At 51.9% G+C, this 22847-nt stretch overlaps 1 protein-coding gene across 3 annotated transcripts in view; it reads right to left on the bottom strand.

Moving 5' to 3' along the window:
* Positions 1-22847, bottom strand: part of Zmiz1 (zinc finger MIZ-type containing 1) — a 200199-nt gene that overhangs the window by 90904 nt on the left and 86448 nt on the right. For all 3 annotated transcript variants that reach the window (XM_060390700.1, XM_060390698.1, XM_060390699.1), the window contains exon 4: positions 3257-3365. In XM_060390700.1, coding sequence (XP_060246683.1) covers positions 3257-3316 — 60 coding nt within the window. In that variant the 5' untranslated portion in view covers positions 3317-3365. The remainder of the gene's footprint in view (positions 1-3256; positions 3366-22847) is intronic.

The following is a 22847-nucleotide window of genomic DNA, read 5'->3' as shown; positions in this document are numbered from 1 at the left end:
ATTCATCTAGAACAGGCCCTCCACCTCTTCCAGCTCAGCCCTCCATCTGTGAGATGAGGATGAGAGACTCCCAACATGGTCGTGGGAATTTTGGTTCCTTGTCCAGTGTGGTTCATGCAAGGAAAGGCTAACAGTAAGGAGACAGTGAACTCAGTAAGAACATCCCTCTATATTGATAAAAAGAAGAGAAATTGAGTGGAGAAAAAGGGCAGGTAACCAGTAACAAAGCCTGTCTCAGAGGAGCTGGGTGAGGCAGGCTGGGCGGGTTTATGTGGTCCAGGCAGAGCACCTGGCAGGTGGCATGGTTCCACATGGAGCTGTCTTTGGCTCTGTCTCAGTCTCCCAGAGGTTCCCCTCCTCCCCTGTAGGAGCCCAGCTGTGTGGGGCTCTCAAGCTTAGCTTTCTCTAAAGCTGCAGCTCTTTCTTCAAGATCATCAAGACAGGAGGGACCGCTGCATACACAGCCGTGCCCTTTGGGAGGGTGGCTGCCCAGCCTTGCTTCTGCTTCTGATGTTCGCTTCTAAATCTGCCTTTCAGAGGCTCCAGGGAACGCTGAGGCTCTGACGGAGGGATGCAGCCCAGCGGCTCCTGCTGGCTTGCACTCCCCCTGACAAGCAGGTGTTTCATTTATTCATGTGACGCCACAGCAATCAGCAGTGTCAGCAACCTCTGCACGCCACTCTCAGGTGGCCATAGCAATGTCCTTTAGAGATCTGAGCTCTCTGGCCTCTGAGGCTCATCCCCAAGCCTGCTCTTATTCAGGGCTCCATTTGAGCATCAACCTTCTGTATCTTGCTGGCCTGTATCTCCTCCTCTCCATTCACAGCCGGCTCATTATGGGATGCATCTCACAAATGAGGTAAACAGTAGTACCCCTTTAAATGGCTATTGCCTGGAGCTCCGTGGCCTCCGCAGAGGCCCTTCTCTCTGCTCTAGTTGCTGGTCTCAGCCTCGTTATGGCTTAAGCACATAGCGAGACTGTCTTATGACATTCAAAGTGTACACCTGGCCCGAACCCCACCCTCGCCACGGAGTCATGCAACCCTGGCGGCATTACTGAGCCTCAGAGCTCCCATCTGTGCGATGGGGGTGGGGTGGGGCGATGGCAGCTTGTAAAGATGTGGGAGAGGCCTGTTACAGAGCAGGAACAAATACGGCTGATGGCAACTGGTGCTTCCCGTGCAGGGTCCTCTAGAGGACAGAAGCCACGTCCTAGGAACTCCTGGCCCCTAGACGGTACAATGTCAGGTCTGAAAGGCGTGATGAGTGCGCATCCAACTATCCCAATGACAGCTCCAGCTCCTCTACTGAGACCAGCCACCTGGCCACTTTACAAGGGACGCCAGGCCCAGGGAGGGGAAAGGACCCGGACGAACAGCCTGCAGTAGGGACACGTTTTGAATCGTTGGCAGAGGCTCCAAGCTGTGGCTGGTACTAAACACCAATGCTGTTTCCCATCAGAAAGCTCACCCATCTCCACAGTTCCTCAAGGGACTGGAATTATACCCAGGATGGCCGTGTGTACGGGCAGGAACTAGGCACACCAACGCTCCAACCAGGGCTGGCTGCCCAGGGGGTCATAGATTCAGGTTCTGCATCCAGCTGACCACCAGTCTCTCTGTGCGTCACACAATTCATCCATGTGTCCATCCATCCATCCAGAACAAATCCGTCCATATATCTCCCTGCCCATCTGTGGATTCATCCATTCATCACTTTATCTATCCCTCTTCCATCTACTCATTCATCTGCCCATTCATCTAGAAGCCAATTTATCCAGCCAGCCACCCATTTATCCATCTATCCATCTATCACCTATACCCACCCACTTTATCTAAGTCCCCAGCAATATGTCTATCTACCCACTCATCAAGCATCCTCTTATATGAGCATTTATTGATCCACCTTCCTCTGCACCCACCGGAAATACTATGGCTCCATCCTGGGTGGACTGAGAGAGCACAAGTTAGGACGCTGTGGACTTTGAGATCTTCATGCTCAAGAGGGAAGCAGGATAGTGAGGTTACCGGGTGACCAGAAGCCCCTGAGTTCAGGCACAAGGGTATGCTGATGCTCTGAAGGCTGCCTAGTGCTTGGGATAGTTGCTGGGTGCAAAGAACTAATTCACAGTGTGGGGTTCTCCCTGTGGCACCGAGATGACCAGGAAGGCCGAGAACTGCACTGGTGAAGAGGAATCCTTAGTTCTCCCAGCACCAAAAGCTAAAGAAAAGGGGCAGCCGACCAAAAGGGATACAGAGAAGGGCCGCTTGGTGCTGGGCTGTCTGATGCCAGGGACTACTGTAGGCCTGGAGTGTGGCTGGGAAGGCTGTGCTGGAAGGGTTAGGTGCCAGGGGTCCAAGCTTGGGAGCCAACAGCCTGCATCAGCCAGGATCCAAGCAGAAGACACATTTGTCATCCATGCATGCACTCGCCTTTCTATTCTGATCACGTTGCCTGAGACACCAGTCCTTGGCTGGAGGTTGGACCCAAAGGTAGAGCATCATTCTTAGCAATCTCTAGGAGTGTCTAGTGAGGGGTTTCCTGCTTCCCAAGAACCCATGAAGGGGCCTGGAGGTGAACTCCCACTGGGGCTCAGAGTGTGGGTAAGCTGTGGTAAGCTCCTCAGTGTAGGATGGATTGTCCTAGCACCACTGAAGCAGTGTTCCCTTTCTGTGCCTCAGTATCCTTTTCTGTAAAATGATTTAGTTTCCCAGAACCTTTCCTTTCCTGGTAACTTTTTGACATAGGGTCTCATGTAGTGCATGCTGGCCTCAAACTTGCTATGTTGCTGGATAGTATCTTGAATGCCTGATCTTCCTAGTGCTTGGGGTCACAGAAGGGTGTTAGTTACCACAGGCATTTTCTGTTTACTGTTAGCAAACGGCTGGAGCAGGGACCCCCAAAGCATAGGCCTGGGAAGGGAGGTGGCAGAAGGTGGACCACCGTGGTAGGTATCTTAATGTACGTTCATGGCAATTCAAAGCGTGGAAGCCAAGCCCAGAGAAGGCAGGGCATTGGCCCAAAGTTACACAGCTGGGTGGGAGTGAGGCGGGGCTGGCATTCATATGTGTGTGAGTGTAGTGCCAGGCTGGCACCCAGGGACCATCCTGCTGCAGCACAGACCTACGGCCTGCCTGTCCCACCCACCTTGCCAGATGCCACACCCACCCTGCCAGATAGCCACACCCACCCTCCCGGATAGCCACACCCACCCTGCCAGATGGTCACACCCACCCTGCCAGATGGCCACACCTACCTGCTTGATGCACTGCAGACGGTCATTGGTCTGCTGGATGTGCCTGTCCATAGAATTCATTCTGGCCTTTTAGCTGGGTTCTACCCGAGAGCCATGAACGTGGTCCAGCCTGAGGAGAGAGGAAAGATGGTGTCATTGTGTGGGGCTACACCTGACATCCTTGCACGGCTTCCCAGCTGCCCTCCCATTTCAACACTGGCGGCCGGGGGGGGGGGGGGAGGGGGGGATGTGTGTGCTTGTATATTTTTTCTCCCATCCTCGTCCTGTCCTCTTCTCACTGCCATGGCTCCTGTCGAATGTTTATACTCTCTGACACCTAACTCCTTGTCCATCATTTCAATGACTGTTGATGTCCTGGATAATTTTATGTCAACTTGACACAAGCTAAAGTCGTTTCAGAGGAGGGAACCTCAAATGAAAAAACTGCCTCCATAAGACTAGGCTGTAAGCAGAACAGCTCCTGGGGCATTTTCTTAATTGGTGATTGATGGGGAAGGGCCTGTCCCATTATGGGTGGTGCCATCCCTGGGCTGGTGGTCCTGGGTTCTAGAAGAAAGCAGTCTGAGCAAGCAGTGAGGAGCCAGCCAGAAAGCAGTACACTTTCACAGTGTTTGTATCTGCTCCTGTGCCTGCCACACCCTGCCCCCCGCTCCCCAGTTGATTTCCAGCCTTGGCTTCCTTCAGTGAGCTGTAATTCAGTGTATGTAAGCTAAACAAACTTTTTCCTCCCCAAGTTGCTTTTGGTCATGGTCTTTTATCACAGCAATAGTAACCCGACTAAGACAATTGGTCCATCCACCCACAGATTCCTACATCCATCCCCACACTGTGAGTTTTCTTCCGCTTAGCACTGCCTCAGCTTCCCCTGGAATACTGCCAGCTACTGCCAGCTCTCCAGTGCTAGGCCTATGAAAACGTCATGCTCTTCTAGTGTTCAAGGAACTCTTGGCACATGTGTGTGTAACTGCAGCATTTGCAAAGCTGAGGCAGGATCGTCAGTTCTGCTAAGACTCTGTTTCAAAAGAAAAAAGCCTGCATTTCCCCTAGGACACCTCCTAGGTGACAACCGTTTGAACTTCTGCTAATGGTCAAGTGCTGGTCCAGGCCCAGGATACCGACAGATGCATACTGACAGATGCTGCAATAGTCTCTCATTGTAGATGAGGACGCTGTGACTCAGTTTATAGTTGGTCCTGTAAGAGGCAGGACAGAATCCTGGTTTTCCTGTTACAACCTATAAACTGGTTCTGGAGAGTGCCAGGGGATCCTTGCTGGAGGCTGGTAGGGGTGTAGAACACCTTGGCACCTTCAGGGGTCCTTAAAGCAAAGGCTGTCTCCTCCTGAGTACAGTTGCATGGAGCCTCAGCCAGCATTCCGGTGATGAAGAAAGATTCTTGGGGCCTGGGACAAACTACAGGGAAGGCAGGAACAAGGGGAGACCCAGAGCAGAAGTAGACCAATTGCACACCATTTGCCAGGTTTTCTTAGTTCTTGGCACTATTTGAGGGTCTGCAAATGATCATCCCACTCTAAACATGGGCAAATAATGGCAGCCAGGGTCCCTGTAAAGGGTGTAATTTCTGGGGCTGGAGACATGGCTCAGTGATTAAGAGCATTTGCTGTTCTTGCAGAGGACCCTGGTTTGGTTCCCATCACCCATAAGATGGCTTAGAACCATCTGTAACTCCAGTTTTATGGTATCTGACATCCTCTTCTGGCTTCCTTGAGTACCAGGCAAGCATGTGCATGTGTGTGTGTGTGTGTGTGTGTGTGTGTGTATGTGTGTGTGTGTGTGTGTGTATTCTGAAGCTGGATAGAACAAGGATACTAAACCAAAGGAACCCAGAAAATCAAGGCCAGAAAATCAGCTCAGTGACTGGTTGGGGACCTGGAAAATAAGCACAAAGAAACCCCTGGTCTGGAATAGCCAGCACCCCAGCTCATAGGCTGTAACCAACCAGGAACTCATGAAACTCCTGTTTCGGCTTGAGCCATTATACTTAGCTGAGGTGTCATTTAAAACTGCCCACATCAGTGGTGGAGATGTCATTAATACCAGAAATGAATGGAAATGACAGGTCTGAATTCCACACTGCAAAGGGCAAGGAGTTGAAAGCTAAGAGTTCAGGAGTACCTGAGGGGTGGCTAGCACCAGGCGGAAGAAATGGGATATGGAGGGGCCAGTCTGGCTTCTGTACACGCTGTCTTCGCTGGCAGCCCAGTTCTGAGGCATGGCTGATTTTCTCAATTCTTAAAGCCTTCGAGATGCAAAGAAGCTGCTGGCTGGGATAAGGTCTGCCTTTCTAACCATTAATATGCCGTCCTTTCTATGTCTCCAAGACTTATGGCCATAGTCTCCTGTATATTCCTATCTCGAGCCATGATGGGTCTCAACCTGTTCCACTCAACCTGTCTAAGGCCATCCCGGAACCCCAGCATAGCACTCTGCTGCGGGGAGGTGGTTAGCCCCTGGCAGCCAGCAGAGGTCGCCCTTCTGCCACAGAAGCATCACTAGCTGCGTCTGCCTCCAGGCGCTTTTAGACGTCCTTACAAAATCCTCAGTGGTGTCAGCTCCAGCACCTAGGCAGGTCTGGGTTCTCTCCCAACGGAGAGCAATGCCTGGGAGCTTCTTCCACTCCACTGCCCCTCTGTAAGCGTGGGCTCAGTCAGGGCCGGTGGCTGCAGCCCTGCTATCTCTGCCCTGCAAAGCCTTTCCGGTTAGCTTGTGGGTCTGCAATGGGTGCCTGTTCTGCAACTCTCCTACTGTATGAACAGGGCAAGAAGCCGGGCCTCAGTTTCTCTATCTGTGAAATGAAGGGCTGGGCTAGTCATCCTCTGGCAGTTTGCCAAACTCCAGCATCTCAGGGCTCCAGCTGCCTGGACACTCCACCTCAAAGGCTCTTCCTAAGCCCTGAGCACACAAAGCCTCTCTGAGAACGAACTGAGAGAACCGAGGGACTAAGAAACCGATCTCTTCAACTATGCCAGTGACAGAATAGAGCAGAGAGAAGCCTGCAACAGGCAAGGACCCTCTGGCTGCCTTACATAGAGGGTCCTGCCCTGGGTTCTTCCTGAATACAGGGACAGATAATTTCTACTTACAATGGGCACTCAGAGCTCTCTACAGACCCCAGTGTGGCAGGACCACTCTGCAACCATCTTATCAACCACGTGTGTTCTTTTCTTACTTTTCTGAGCTGAGTGCCTCCAGGTAGAGGTGATTTTGCACTGTGCACGCACCTTCGCATCCCTCTGCACACTCCATAGCAGGTATGTGCACACATGGGCTGCTGGCCCAGATGCACTGGAGCACACACATCTCCTGACAGCTTGCACAGGCAAGTAGCACATCTCTGGGGAGCTGTGTGAGCAACGGTGTGCAGAAATGATTCAATCACCATGCACATCTGCAGCTCGAGTCGGGGGAAGGGAGGGGGGCTGGCGGCAGGGGTGGGAGGCTCTACTCACAGCCCGAGTAGACACTGTGCTCTAAAACAGGACAGGGGTTAGTCAACTGGGGACAGACTTGCTCTGGGAAGGAAGGAAGGAAGGAAGGAAGGAGGGAAGGAAGGAAGGAAGGAAAAAAGGAAGGAAAAAAGGAAGGAAGGAAGGAGAAAGAAAGAAGCAAGGCTCTAGAGTACCTTCCCAACCTATCCTTCCTGCCTCTTTAGATTTTAATAGGGAGAAAAATCATGGAGCTTGGAAATGCGGCAACAGGACCCACGGCCTTCCCTGGCTGGGCCCCCACCTCATCGTTCCTAGCTCACATCCCAAGCCCTTCACTTGGGCAGCTGGCTGACTCCTAGGCTGAGCTCTGAAGACACTCCTATGACTTTGACTTGGCCTTCGCTCAGGTCAGAATGCCTGTCCTTGCACGAACCAAGGTCCAGCAAGCTATAACCTGCCAGCAGCACTGCCCACTCACTCTACCCCACCCCCCACCCCCAGCATCCTTGTCAAACACCTATCTCCTCTTCAGCTGAGATGTTGGAAAGTTACACATCTTCAAGCTCCTACCTGGAATGTGCTCATTCAATGGACAGACAAAGGTGGATGCATGATATTGCCAAGGTAGTGAAATCTTAGCTGTAACCAGGGGGTCTTGGGACTGAAAGGTACCAGCCATCCGGGACAGTGTTCTTAAGGAGTGACTCGTGTCCCTTGGGTGAAAAGGACGGCAGCAGGTCGTCTATGGGGGAAACCTTTTTCATTTTTATAGTGAAGTCTTGGGTCTAGGAAAATGTCCAAGAGTGAGTTCATGGGTCTTGTTTAAGATGTAGTTCAATTACTTGAATGTAGTCTTAGTTGAGAGTCAGGTGGGGTGGGGTATGTGGGAGTGAGGTAAGGGAATCTCTGATGTAGACCTCCATACTCCTCATCTTAAAGGGGAAGTCATGGAAGGTCAGAAAAGTGCCTGTGAAGCAAAGGCAGGTGGAGGGGGCAACTGTGTCTTTCTTTGGTGCTCTACTCCAGGGGAGTCTGGAAGAAGGGCAGGCAGGAGCCAGAGAAGCAAGGGAGCTGCTGGGGACCAGCTGTCCTTCTCTAGAGCAAGCAGTGAGGACAGGCCCCGGGTAGGCAGGAGACCTGCACAGGGTGGGGCTCAAGTGGGTGGTGGGCTGAGAGCCAGGCCTTCCTGGCTGTGAGCTTTGGGAAGGCCCTTTCACCTCCTGAGCCTGTGTCTTCTATGGGAGGACAGGAAATCTCCTCCCTTCCCTGCTGGGCTGAGGAGCTGATAGACACTTAGGAGAGAGGATTCTGAAAGGCCCACACCTGCTTCCTTTACCCAAGCAGCAAGGGAACCCCGTGACCGTGCTCCATAAGGCCCTTGCCATCTGGCCAGTGACTCCAGATGCTTTGACTCTATATTGGAGGATTCTGGAAGGATGGATCCTCTTCTCTCCGTGACCAAATCTCCCAGCCCCCACCCTATCCCAGGAGAATCAACTGCTGATGTTGGTTACAGAAAAACAATGTAGCCTCAAGCCTTCCAGAGTCAGGGTCCCGAAGGGCAGCCCCATCTAGCTATGCCTGACATGCTAGTCTGGAGGAGTGACACACAACTGGAACATGGCCCTGAGAATGGTCAGCCACTGTCCCTACCCACGCCAGGCTAAAGACTGCAGCTACATCTGAGTTCTTTGTTCTTTCAGTGCAGGATGCCATAGCAGCTTTGTAGTACCCTCAAGCAAAGCCCTCTGTCCCCTCTGGACACACATATATCCCCGACACACACACACACACACACACACACACACACACACACACACACACACAAACACACACACGACACAATTGACAAAGAAGTGCTGGTCAAGCCTTGGACAGGGCCTTTAGAGTTCCTCTTCTTTCCAGAACCAGTCCCTCTACTGAACCTGCAAGGAGCAGACATTACATTCTCTGTGTCACCTTACTTAGTGTCAGCTCTGCTGTGACTTATGTTCCAGTTACCATGGTCCAGCCACAGGGAGGAAAATGAGGCTCCAAGAAGCCCCGTGGCTTGCTTAAGGCCACAGTGCTGAGAAGTGGCGCCGGAATTCTGCCCCTGTTCTGACCACAAGAGTCTCTGTTGCACATCCCATTCCACACAGGAGCACTGCTGATCTTCATCAGCTGGACGCTTCCTTCCCAGCTCTACTGCCCAGAGCAAGGAAGTGACCATCACTGCTGTGTACTGCTAAAAAGGCTGACACTGTCCAGGCCACAGTGTCTCCCAGGACAGCAGCAAGCACACAGAGGCCCTGACCTGGCTTTGCCTCAGGCTCCTGTGGCTATTCCAGAGTCTCAGATGCCAGGAAGTGGGGAGGGGCTGGGGAGGCTAGCACTTACTCAAGAGCTCTGGGGGACAAGGAAGCTGGAGTCTTCCAGAAAGCTGTGAACTCAAGGCAGATGTTTCTACAGCTCCAGCTCTGGGCACAGAAGGTGTTCTGCCCTCTCCTACCTCTGGCTCCCCACACCTCCAAGTCTGTAGGGGACCACTCAGTCCAGGAATAGTCGGGGCTGAGAGCAAGATTGAGAGTAGAACCACCCCCAGCTCCTGCACCTTGGACAGACATGCCTAATCAATCACAGCACTCTTCTTGCTCAGTCCAGCCAGACACTGACAGATGATTGTGTACCAATCCATTTGCCCACCCACTCTTTGCTCACCCAGGAAATGAAGACTTTCAGGTGAGTCATCTTTGTGTGTGTTGCTATTGTGTGTGTGTGTGATGTACACATGTTGGTGCTAGCGTCTGTGCATAAGTGTGCGAGTGGACGGTCAAGGTTGCCTTTCTTCAGTTTCCTTCCACATCTTTTTTCTTTTTTCTTTTTCTTTTCTTTTCGTCTCACTGAGCCCGAAGCTTGTTGCTTCTTCCAGGCTGTGGGGTCAATGAGCTTCAGGGATCTATCTGCCTACCTCCCTTGCTGCCACACTCAGCAGTGCTGGGCGATGGGCTCCCACCGCCGTCTGTGGTTTCAACGGAGGCTCTAGCGAGCTGCACTCAGGTCCTTGTACTTGCGTGGCAGCATGAAACTGACTGAGCCATTTCCCCAGCCTTGAGTGACTCACCTCTGAAAGGGGAGAGAACAGCAAAAGACCATTACGCAGACCACATACCTCCTTCCGGATTCCTGACTTGGTGTTCTCTCCTGAATCCCAGAGTGTGAGCAAGTCTCTTTTCAAGCCCAGGGCCCCTGGATGGAGGGACCACACAGCCACGCAGGCTGATAGCACAGCTGACTCTACTGTTCCATTTTGCAGATGGGAAAACTGAGGCTCCACATGGGTGTGTGATTGCTCTTAGCCAGACAGTGGAGTGACTGTCCAGCAGAGGAGCCTCATGGATGGAGGTCAGAGCTCCCTGGAGCTGGAGTTACAAGTGATTGTGAGCCTGCAGGAGTGGGTGCCAGAAAAGTAGTATGAGTTTTTTTAACCAGTCATCTCTCTATCCCCTATAGCAGCTCCTGTCTGCCTCTGCCTGTCAAATTATTCAAAAATTCTCAAAAACTATTTTTTTTAAGGAAAAGTATCAAAAGGGAGACAGATTTATGCTGAACGTGGCAGAGAGAAAACAAGCAACAAGTCTCATAGCTTAGACCTGGGAGGGATCTGGGGAAAGTCAGACCCACCTGACATTCACAGACCTGGGAGAGGCGAGTGCGGACAAAGGAGAAAGAGTGAGTAGGCCACACCTGGGCCCGGGTGGCCAGCTGCCCTGAGCCTCTAGCTCTCCCTAGCCTCTCACAGTCCCATTTGGCCCTTGCGGATGCTGGTGTGAGCTAGGCTGCGATCAGTCCACAGCCTCCACAGAGGGCTGCCTGGAGCTGGCAGCCCCTCAGATAGGACTATGCGCTCATGCCAAGGGTGGCAGGATCAAAAGTTCTGTGCCCACTGCGAAACAGCCATGCCTTTCCTGAAGAGCTGTGACCCCAGGGTTCTGGACAGAAGTCTCCCTTCTCTCCAGTTGGCTCTACCACCCATCATACTGTCTAGTGTCTTGTTTGAGCTCAGGGAGTCTCTGGGTATGAGGGCCTCAGGGGGCCAAGCCACTGCTGTCTCAGATCCAAGGCCTTCCAGGGGTAAGCGGGACCTCCCTTCCTGCCTGCCATCACCCACGAGGAGCCCCATGAGGTGCACGCTGTGGTTCACAGAGCACTCAGGTGCTGCGACCTGCTTGTCATCACCCAGTCTCAGATAGGCAGAGTGGCTTAGTGGTAAGGGCAGTAGGCCACTGGGTTCAAATTCTGCCCCTGTTGTTATCCTGTGAGCCCTGGGCTCATCTGCAAGCATGAAGTAGTGATGACAGCAGCCACCCAGGCTGCTGGGCTCACTCAGTCAGTGAGTTACTGAACATGAGTCTGCATCTAGCCCCACCTACCAGCTCCGTACAGGGTCCCTGGCCTTTCTGGACAATATCCTTGGAGGGAGGAAACAGCAGAAGCCTGTCACTTTCTGGGGAAGACTTGCACCCATGACTCTGAATGCTAAAAATTCTCAATCTGAAAAAACCCCAACAACCTAGCTCTTTTAAGCCTGTTTACTAAACTTTGTGGTAGTGTCTTAAAAAAGAGGCTCAGCTTGTAAACTGAGGCTGCCACAAGGATCTACTCCTCGGCATTCCTCTTTATTTTCAAGATTTATTTTTATTATTTTAATTACGTAATGGGGGTGGGGGCTATGTGCACATGAGTGCACAGAAGTGTCAGATTCCCCTGGAGCTGGGCTTCCAGACAGTTGTAAACCTCCTGCTGTAGGTACTGGAAATCAAACTCAGGTCCTCAGGAAGAGTGTGCTTAATCATCACTGAGCCATCATCTCTCCACCCCTCCATCCCTCTTGAGAGAGCCCTCACAGTGGCTCAGAGGATGTGGACAAAGGCCAAGCCCACACCAGCTGGAATACTAGACAGAGGCACTGAGTGGTCAGGTCTGTAAAAGTTTCAGTGTGGATAAAAAAAAAAAAAATACAGCAAGAGCCCTGAGACTTGTGAGCTCTCCAGATTGGGGCATGGGTATCCAGGTGGGTCCTCTCCAGGCAGGGAGTAACTGGACTCGGGGCAGGAGGCCAGAGAAGGCCCACTGGAGGGTTTAGCTAAGGGGGGTGGTGGTCAGTGGCTATAATCTGTTCGTTGCAGCGCGGTCTCTGGAGTGTGCCTGAAGAGCTGAGGCCCTGGTCAGATGCTGCATGTTTGCACTCCTGGGGATATAGCCTCTACATGTTCCCACATCGCTTCGAGTGCTTGGCACTTCCACAGGTATTGGATCATAAGACAGACAACAATTTCCCTGAGCACATTTAAAAAAATTCCATAAGCATGAATGTCCCCACAACTCACTTTGAGAAATGCTGACCTAAGAGACATGCCAATGGGGTACAGAGAAAGGAGAGAGGCAGAGAGGATACAGGGAAGCTGGCAGCTCTCAGAAGTGGCAGAGCCGTGAGGGTAGGGGGTAGGAAGAGACTCTTAGCTTCATACAGAGATATGACCCCAAAGGATCTCTGAACCCTGGGTCCTGGATCCAAGACCATGAGAAGCTTCATGAATGGCCACCCCTCATGGAAATCCAAGAAGCTCCCTTCCCCAGAGGGGCTGGCATAGGCTGGAAGCAGAGACTCAGCCATTTCCTGCACGGGCAAAGGCCTTATAAGCCGGCTAAGGAGACTAGTTCAGCTGAGGCTCTTACCTCTCCTTCTCCCACCCAGGCAGAGGACACAGGAGCCAGGTGTGTAGGGCCCAGTGGACCAAAGAGGGAGGGCTTTCTCCCCAAGGCTGTGGGTTGGCCGCTCTGCAGCCTTCACTAACTGGGAATAATAATGAGAACAGGTGCGCCTTAGCCACCACTCACCAGGCTCACATTTGACATTTCGTATGAATTGTAACAACAGCCAAAGGCAGGATGATTAGTACCATCTATTGATGGAAAGGCTGGGGCAGGAAACAGTAAAGGAGCATAAAATCTGCCCCAGATCAGGAAACAATAACACTAGGATTTGAGCCCAGGCCTCTCAACCTGCAACATGGTCCTGGAGCCTAGACAGTTCAGCCAGAAAGAGACAGCTCAGGGTAGGATCCATGGGCGGGGTCCATCATAGGATGTTCCTGTTTTCTGGGGAGGGGAATGTTGCAAGCACACTGGCTTATGTGCTGTGCTGTGGACATGCACTTGATCTCTTTGGACCCCATTCCTTAGCAACGGAAAGTTTAGATGACTCTACACATAGTGGTCACACCAACAAGCTCCTTCAGGTTCCTTATAGTAACCAAAGCCCAGAGGGGTTATCTATTCTTCCCAAGGACACATAGCTGTGTGTGTGTGTGTGTGTGTGTGTGTGTCTGACTTGTTTCAAGGTCTCTGGCTTAATCCCACAGTTACAATGACTATATCTACTTGTCTGGCAGCAGCTTACAGCAGAAGGTAGAGTGTTTGGGTGCTTCCAGATCAGCCCACCCTATATTACCAGGTGGTTGAGGCACTTAGCCCATTGACTCTGGCCTTGGTATGGAGGGGTCTGGGTGAGATGATTTCTAAGGAATCTTGTAGATTTAAAAACTTTGGGATAGGCCAGAGAATGATAAGGTTGAATAAAAATGAACATGGAACTGACTTCTAGAAGCCTAAAATGTAGATGAGGCAGGGAGCTGCCCAGAGGAGGCATAGTTCCCCACAGGCTTTCTGGAGGAAGAAGGGGTACAGCTAGGCCCCAAGGGCCAAGACATGGGATGGGCAGGAAGGTAAGGCCTGCCCTAGTTTTGAAATACAAAGCTCAGGGGCTCTTTTGGCTAATCCTGGCTGATGAAGCTGGCAAGCGCTGTAGGGTCTTTGTCAAAGGAGAAGGTGCAGAATGAAAACAGGGCTCTCACTATTCACCATCTTTTAATTAACACGCCCTGTGGCCTCTCGTGATCCCCCGCTTCCACTCAGTCTTCTAAAAATCCCGAAGCCCATTTCTGACCTGTGATTTCCTATTGCCGTACGTCTCTATAAGCAGTGTTTTAGCTTAAGTGGCAGTTGCATATTAATTACAAAGTTAATTATGTGCTGTGTAATCATGCTGTAATTCATTAGTTTACTCTACATTCTGAGAGCCTCCTGCTAATAGCAAGAGCTGACAGGGCTTCAGGAAGATCCATGTGAGTCTAGACTGAGGGTGCAAAGGCCTGGAGACCCGAGACACTTCCTCTGGCTCTCCTGCTGTGGGCCTGGGCCTGGCTCAGTGGTTCCCATGGCTGGAGCTTGGGGCTCTTGCTGCCTGACTGATGATGGCCACACTTCCTGGACCACATGCTGTCTACAAGTCTGCTCTTGACAGGGGAAAACCCAGCTGGGGCAAGGTTTGCTTCCAGAGGAAGTTTAGGAACAGGAAGATATTTGTTTAAAATTACTTACGGACCAGGGAGTCACTGGTCGGTGACAAATTAAACTCCTCCGATCGATCGCCAAAACAAAGTGGTCCAGGGAGCTCAGGTTGCAGGACAGCTTAAGGGCGGAGCATCAGGTCCCAGCAGAAGTTAAGATGGAGAGACCCAGGCTCTAAGGGAGAAGGGTCTGACTGCTTTTTGGACCAAGGGCTCTTTGTATCTTTACCCTCTTCTATTGAACCCTGAAAGCCACTAACAACCCTCTAGCTACTCTGGCTCTCTTTCTCTTTGCTTCCTGGCTTTGTTTACTCCTCTCCCAGCAGTGTACAAGGAGAATAACAGGTCCTGTTTCAAGATACTGTCTCCTTAGAGCTGGGCAGTGGTGGTACACACCTTTAATCTCAGCTCTTGGAGTGCAGAGGCAGGTGAATCTCTATGAGTTCAAGGCTAGCCTGGTCTACAGGGTGAGTTCCAGGACAGCTAAGGCTGTTACACAGAGAAACCCTGTCTAGAAAAACAACAACAACAACAACAACAATGAAAGACTCTCCTTAAAGAATCTGGTGGTGTTCCTATAGGCCCAGGTCCCTCTGTGTCCTGGGCGGGTAGAATTCAGGGTAGACAGGCATGAGGCACCCTTGCTCACAGGCTGCCAGCACTGGAATTGTATCTGGCTATTCTTTCTGGTAACCAGCTTTTCCAAGGCCCAGTGCTGCCAGCTGCTGGAGAATCATAGTGACCCTCTATGTGATAAAGACAGCCCCCACCCCTCCTACCCCACAGCAGCCTGCAAATCTGCAGGTCAGATTTCAAACTCCCGTTGCAGGAGGGGGACAACCGAGGCTGTGACCTGCCCCGGACATAGCAATCTGGTGGCCAAGACCCTCTGTTTTCCAAATATAAAGCTCCTTGTTTATTTTTGCTGACAGCTGAAGGGGAGAGAGAGGTGGAAGGCCTTTCCCTTCTAGCTCTAGTCAACAAGAGCAGAGAAAGACTCAGAACCCCAGCTGGCATGAGAGGAAGATAAATAAGAAAAAACAAAACACGTCCTTGCACTACAATGGAATGTTTTAAAGAGAGGTGGAAAACGCAAGGTCAGGGGCAGATCTCATTTTCTGGCATCCCAGTGGGCTCAGGGAGGAGGCGGGATGCTGCCGCCTGGGCGCTTTCAGGGGCAATCAGTTTTGGAGGGAACTCATTTGAGGGGAGTGCAGAGAGGGGATGCATCTTAACAGCCAAAGCACCGGTGTTGATTTTCTTTCCAGGGAATACTGGTTTCCTTGGCAACAGAAAAGTCCAACCCCCAAAATTCTAACTGGGAGACTAGGCTTGGCCTGGGATGCTCCCCAACAATTATCTGAGGCCAAGGCTTCACTGTCCTGCTTGCCCCAGCAGTGAGCTGAGAGAGAGAGAGAGGGGTGTAAAAGTGCCAGCTCTGCAAAAATATAGCCACTGCTCCCCATCTCTCCCCCACCCCAGAGCTTGTGCAAGCGGCTACTCATCCCTAGATTCATCGCTTTCCAGGGCTTTATGGCTGAGCAGGTAAAAATGCCAGAAGCAGCTTGGAAGCAAGCCCATGTTGACAGCACCTGTGGACCCCAGGAGGCAGTAAAGGCACAGGCGTGGGAGGCAGCCGTGGGCCATTAAGTGTGCATGGCACACTCACGCTCTGAGACAGTGACGAAGAGGGCCTGTGTGGAGCAGCGCAGGTCTGCTTTCCTCTCCATCCAAGCTTGCCTGACAGTTGCTTATAGATTCCCCGGATTTAAAGCTCATTTTCCCAGAGAGAAATACTACAAGGGCTGGCCTGAGAAGATGCCATCCGTGCATCAGGTGCTGGAGGAAGGAGAGGGGCCCTGATGGTATTTGCAGAGCACTTATCCCGAGGCTGCCACCGGGCGCTGGGCTAAGTGCTTGACATGCATTATCTCATTTAACACGCTCTCTAGCTGCCCGGCAAGGCAGGCACAATTATCCCTCACTGGAGGGAGTGAAGGGATTATATGACCTGCCCAAGGCCACCCAGTAAGTGCATGGCACAGCCGTGACTCACACCTGCCCCTCTCCTAGGTCCATTCTCACGGGAAAGGGGAGGAGAATTGGGACAGGAGAGATGATATGGCATGTGCTTTCTTTCCCTGCTTGGTGAAAGGGACAGATGTTTCTAGACTTTCCCCTTGGCTCCCCTCCCCAGAGCCTTCCCCTGTCCTTCCCAATGAAGACAGGCCAGAGAGCAGAGCCACCTGGAGGCTTCAAATCAAGGCCCCAGTCCCTAGTGCCCACCTCTAGCACACACAGCAATGGTGGCCATGTCCCATAGGCCTCTTCCTGCAGCTTTTGTGCTCACAATCCAGTGACTGTGTAGTTAACAGTTATAGTGGAAGGGCTGGGGGCTCAGACAAGGCCAACTGATGGTGACAATCAAGCCCTCCCAAATTCCCATTGTGTTTTCTGTACTGTTTTAAGCATTCTGTACATAATATTTTATTTTATTCTTTCAGTTATGCCATGAAATAATACCATAAATATAGCCTTGTTTCAGAAATGGGGAAACTGAGGTAGGAAGTCTTAAAAGCCACATAGCCAAGAGCACATGGCTAGTAAGATGCGGAGCGAAGAGTTGAATGAAAGCCCACTCCTGCCCATATCAGTCTTGTGTCTTTGGTTCTGAGACCCTGTTAGGATAGGTGGCAGCCAGGAACTCTAGGTTTTCCCTCCACAGTGTTCAACCCCTTTAAGAAGTCTTTGTTGTGCTTCAGAGAACATCAAATAGGAATGGTACTCGTGTGTTCCCGCGTGCATGCTCCCGAGCGGCCTCTTGAGCCTCCAGCTGTTGCTACATGGAAGATGTATGTTCCACTGATTTATAACCAGCAGAGGAAACAGAATTGCAAATCTCACCCACAAATTTTCCTTATCGTGATGCTTGCAACAAGCAGACAACAGCGTGAATTCCCAAGAGCGGGCAGGTCTCCCCCTAGCCTTGATTCCCTCCAGCTCTCTGCTACCCTCAGCCTGTAGGAAGTCATGGGCTGGCTCCACAAGGTCCCTCTGGCTGCCACCAGAAGGCCAGCTCACACAGGAAGTGGGGGTCCATCAAAAGTGCTGGCTTCCCAGTGGTGAAGTCCGGGAGAGCTCCAAGGGCCCCTCTTGGCTGCTTGAAGCATGATGGCTGCCCTGCTCCAGCCCTCACTGTTCAGCTGGTGAACAGGGCCATAGGGACTGACAGCCAGAAGACCAAAGGGCCCCTGGAAAAGAATTACAGTCAGCCAAACCAAGGGGCCAGGTGTGGCTCCATCAACTCTTGTAGCATGACCCAGGGCTGAGGCTTCAAGAGTTTCTTATGTGATTTGGATTCCAGATTGGAGCATAGAGAGGTCCAGTGCTCAGAACCATTCTACCATGTTCCTTGAGTCATGGGTTCTTCAAGTCTTCAAGCCCCTTAGGGGTAGCCCCTATCACTAGCATATATATTTTACCTGTATCCTTAAGAGGAGCTCAGCCCACAGGTGAGTGGTCCCACCCCAGTTGTTATATGATGGGCCACTAGGCGATGTTTCTTCTCACAAAGAGTGCAGTTCCCATTGTCTCCTTCCAGCTCCTCCCAGGCCTGTGAGACTGGAAAGTGGAAGGAGAGGCACAATCCAGACTAGGTAAACCAGTCAGGCACAGCCTTCCCCAGCTTCTTGGCATACTGAGTGGACAGCATGAGGCTGACCATTGGGCGCCGGAGGGTAGCAGGAGTGGCCTGATCTTGGCTCTGCCTTAACCTGCGGTGCACTAGGCCAGTCTGATCAGAATGATGCCTTTTCTACGTTTCATCTGTGTGGGTGTCTGTGTCTGTGTACACTGATGTGCAGCTGTGTGTACACGTTAGAGGACAACCTTAAGGGTCACCCTCAGGCACCTCCTACCTTCTGTTGGAAACAGGGGCCTCACTGCCCTGGAACTTTGCCAAGTGACCTAGACTATCTGCTAGTGAACCCCACCTGCTTGACTCTGCTTCTCACCTCACCACACCTGGGATTACATGTAAGTACCTCTGTGCCCAGCTATTTCTGTGGGTTCCTGGGATCTGAACTCAGATCCTCAGGCTTTCATGACAAGGGTTCACTGAGTGAATCACTTTCCAGCCACAGTTCTGTCTTTTTTGAATCTGGAAAATCTGAAACTAGGTTTGTCCTTGGGCTCATTGAGAAGATTAAATCATGAAAGTAAAGGGAGACCCATGCCTTCAGGAGAAGCATGAATAAACACACACACATACCCCACACACCACAGAGAGACAGACAGACAGACAGACAGACACAGAGATAGACAGAGAGAGAGAGACAGAGAAATAGACCGAGATAGACACAGAGAGATCCCAGTCAAGTTGTAGGAATCCCCAACCAGGCCCAAACAGCACCACTCCCTTCTCTTCTTCCTGTGAGGTGTCTCTCTCTGGCATTACATCAGGGTCTGGGCTCCTCCTCCTCAAGACGCCCTAAGCCCCAAACCTATAATCCCCAGCTGGGAAAATGACAGGCTTGCCCAACAACCACCCTCCAAAGGCCTGTGGGTGGGGAGCCAGGCTGTAGTCCTGGTGGTGACTAGGAGGAGGGCCCAAGATACACAGCCATGGAGTCATCGGAGGTCAACAGCAGGAGAAGATGCCATGGGGGATGGGACATTGTGGGGAGAGAAGAGATGAAGGACAAGGCTCGGGGAGAGTCAGCAAAGGCTTTTCATCCCTGATCTGAGGCTAGGGGAAAGGGATCAGCCAGTAAAGCTCAAGGCACAGGTCTCTGACTCTTGAGGAAGGGTGGCCAGCCAGTGGGACAAAGTCAAGTGCACTGGCTTCTGCCCTGTCTCAGGGTCCCTAGATGGACTCCCAAGGCTGCACTTGAGAACAGCCTCTGGGATGGATTTGTAGCTTGCTTGGGAACCCTGAGTGGCCTCTCTGGCCTTTCCCTTCCACATACCTCACTTTGGAGAAGGGTGGGGGCAACTACAGGCCATCCACTCTGACTCTGGCAATCCTCCTTCACTGCCTGTCTCCTTAGAAGTAATACGCTCATTTGTTGGTGGGATCACAGGACTAACCCCATTGCTAAAGCTTAGAGAGAAGAATTCAGACCTGGATCACCCACAATGGTTCCTCCCTACCAGGGCAGGCCACCAAAAAAACTCTCAAACCTGGTACTGCAGGATCTATCTCCTGCAACCAGCCCTGGAGGAGGCTGGCTCTGGATCCAACACCATGGAGTCTCTTGGTACAATGGGTACCAAGGCTTGAAAAGAGACATCCCATATAGATTGGGTTGCCCTGATTCTCGCTCCCTGCTCTTCCCCTCAATGGCCCTGGACAAGCCCCTTCCTTTCTAAGCCTCAGTTTCTCCTTAAAGTTAATATAGTAGGAGACAGCAAACAGAGGTCGGGTCTGGGGATTATTCTACAGAGGGAAAGGCTGGAGTAGAAGCTGGGCTATGAGTAGGGTGCTAAGAGCAGGGGCCAGCCAGGATGGTGCATCTGAGCTGGGGTCAGCACCGGGGTTCTGCCTGATGGCACTGCCCTGTGGGCACAGTCCCTGGAAGCAAGGCTTTGGTGGTGCCCCCAGTGTCTGGATCATGTGGAGTGACATCCAAGGCTTGATAAGATAAAATGGCGATTGATTACTTGGGGTTCCCTCCAGATGAACAGCTATAGTTCTTAAAGGAGGCAGGACTACAGATGGCCACCTTTGGGGCTGAGCATAGGATGGCAGACAGGGTTTATCTGGGGGTAACTGTCTGTGCCGTGGATGGGCAGGTGCATCCAGACCCCAGGCAGGGAAGGACCCCTTACAGGAATCAAACACTTGGCTTTGGCAGGGTCATGGTCACAGAATGGACTAGCTCAAGGCTGGATGCTAGTAGCCTCCAAACAGCCACCATCACCTTCCTTGTCCTATTCATGTCCGGAGAGCCAGCCTCCAGGACAGTTATATTGGAGACTTTGTGAGCTTTTTCATAACCTATCACTGATTCTTGAGTGAGCTCAGGTACTTCCTTTAATCACGTACCCAGGAGCCTAGTGGAGCCCCTGGGCTGATCTCTGCTGGGAAGTGGGCCCACTGAATGGCTCTGGCTACAGGCCTGCCACCATCCTGGCACCCTTCCATGAAAGGGACGGGAACGAGAGACAAGTTAGGAAAGGATGCTGCTGTCTTCTTGGTCCTTGCTGCCTCTCCCCAGGCAAGATTGTTGACTGGAAGCCAGGGGCCTCAAAAGAGAGCGGGTGGCATAAATGGCGATTGTTCCCGTGGCCTGCCCACCCGATGTGCCTGCTCACCCGCTGCCCGGTCCCCACTTGCTTCGGTCTCACCAGCCCCTTCCCTGCCCCCTTGCTGGCCTGAGATGGCTGTTGCCATAGCAACCCTGCTCATTCAATCCGAGGATAATGAAGCCAATGTGTTTTTCATTCCCATGAGCTAGAGTGCAGGAGCAGCGTGATGGTGGTGGGGTTAGCCTCCCACCCCTCCTTCCTGGCTGGGGAAGAGACAGCAGGTGGAGACTGACTAGCAGAGGGTCAGACACTGGCTTGTGAGAAAGGGACAAACCTTGACGCCACCATGCTCTTAGTCCACCATTGCAAGCATGGGCTGGGCAAGGCCAGCTGGAATGGCAGGGCCTTCTTGCCAACAGTCAGATGAGAAACGGCTTGATGCCACAAAGAGCAAGTAGGATGTAGGAGCCAGGAAGAACAGGGTTCTGGGTGACCTCAGGTTGCTTTTCTCACTTCTCTGATCTATCTCTGGTACAATCAAGTTCCCTATGCTCTTTTTGGGTTCCACTTCAGTGTCTAACCTTCTGTATTCCCCAGGGATTCATAATCCCTGTCCTGGCAAGCAAGCCACACAAACTTGTAATTCAAGCACTCAGAAGCTGAGACAGTAGGACTAAGAGTTGGGGGATACATTCTGCCTCTGGTCCAGCTTATATAACAAGACTGTATAAGAAAAGAACTAACAATGAATAAACAAAACCCACCAGCCTGTCAAAACAATTCTGACCCTTTGGTACCAGTCATTTATCTCTTTAGGTTGCGGGGGGGGGTGTACACAGTAGGCTCTTTATAAATATGAACCTCCCTTCTCTTCTTCCTGCATGTATCTGTTTCCCAGCTCTAACACAGAAATATTTAGGAAGTTTTCCACGGTGAGTCAGTAGTCAGCTGCTCTGACACCTTGCCTTCCTCTATCTTTGGGCCTGCCCATTCTTCAAGAAGGGAAACTGAGGCCTCAGCAGGAGTGCCCTAGTAAGCAGACAGGGCTGTCTCAAAGGTGTGGAGCCATATTGGCGATCTGTTGACCACAGTCGCCACCTTTCCAGCCTCCCAAGCTTCTGCAAGGCAGAAAGCCAAAAGTACTCCTGCAAAGTCTGGCCTGCCTCCCCCATAACTCATTCACCTGGGAGGCGAGTGGCCCTTTGCCTAGCCAGGCTGACAGATGAGGGGGAGGGAGAGGAACCTTGCCAGGGAGCAAGTGGGGGTAGGGAGGCCAAGGTGAAAAACTCAGAGCAGGATTTGAAAGATGAAGAAATAAACCTGCCAGGAAGGAGACAGCCTCAATCTGTCCTCCATAAAGCTGTCTTAGGGCCACCAAGGACGATGGCAGGGGGAGGGGTTGGAGACAGCTCTTCCTGGGACCTCTGCTCCCCCACAGCTCCGCTTGCCTCCAGATCTGGCTTGCTGAGGATCTCAAAGAAGGGGCTGGGTGGGTTACTGGGTAGAACGGGTAACAAAGGGGTCGGTAGGGGGCTTGAGGCCTTTCTTTGGCTTTCCTAATCATTTGCAAATAGTAGGCACTCAGTATTGACTTCTGGACCAAGTAGGTGAAGGAAGGTATGGTCATGTCTGCAGTCAACTCACGGACAGAGCGTGGGCACAGTCGAATCGGCTCCAGGGTGACCCACAGGCAACCCGCGTCAAGTTGCAAGGCAGAACCTCTTGGGACCTGGATTTGAGCCCAGATTAATCCAGCTTTTCTAAAAGTTTTCTGCAGGGGAGGGTACCTCCTCATGGCATCCTTGGTGGCACCTATGCTGGCCAGTCTGGATAGGGGCAAACTCACTGTCAAGTAGGGGGGAGCGTCCTGCCTGCTCTTAGCCCCTCCACGGTGCTGAGAATCCTGGCTTCTAGAAGCAGCAAGTGAGCCCTCCCTCCTTTCCCCACCCCCACAAAACTGCTCATGACATAAGACCAACAGACGAAAGGATCTTAGAAAGTGATCAGAGAAAGAGAGGCAACCAACTTGTCGAGTAAGAAGGCTTCCGGGGACAAAGTCGGGGCAGTTCTGTTCTTCCCATTACACTTCTGTGACTTCCAGGCTGGCTACAGGCAACGTGCCTTACTAAGGAAAACAGGACATTATTAACATTGAAAATGAAGATGTTGCTCCCTCTAAATGGTGCTGACTTCCTTCATTTATGGGATAAAGTCAAAGAAACTCAGGTTGCGTCAGGCAGGGAATACCACACAGACTCTTTCTCCGAGACCTGTGTGTGGTCCCGGAAGAAGACTTCGTCAGTCTTGTATTTGCTGTGTGACACTGGCCATGCTCTGCACCTCTCTGTGGACTGCTGTGCTTCCCAAGTGAAGACTACGAGGTCTCAGCTTGTTGGATCTAAACTGTAAGCAAGGCCCAGAGACTGTCCAGATAGAGGGCAGCTGAGGTGCTTCCCAGGCGGGGTGGAGGAGTCTGGCCCTGACTCAGGAGGCTGGGGACCAGC

Source organism: Meriones unguiculatus, chromosome 9 (genome assembly GCF_030254825.1).
Source record: "Meriones unguiculatus strain TT.TT164.6M chromosome 9, Bangor_MerUng_6.1, whole genome shotgun sequence".
NCBI classification, from domain to species: domain Eukaryota; kingdom Metazoa; phylum Chordata; class Mammalia; order Rodentia; family Muridae; genus Meriones; species Meriones unguiculatus.
This window is presented reverse-complemented; position numbering and strand designations above follow the sequence as displayed.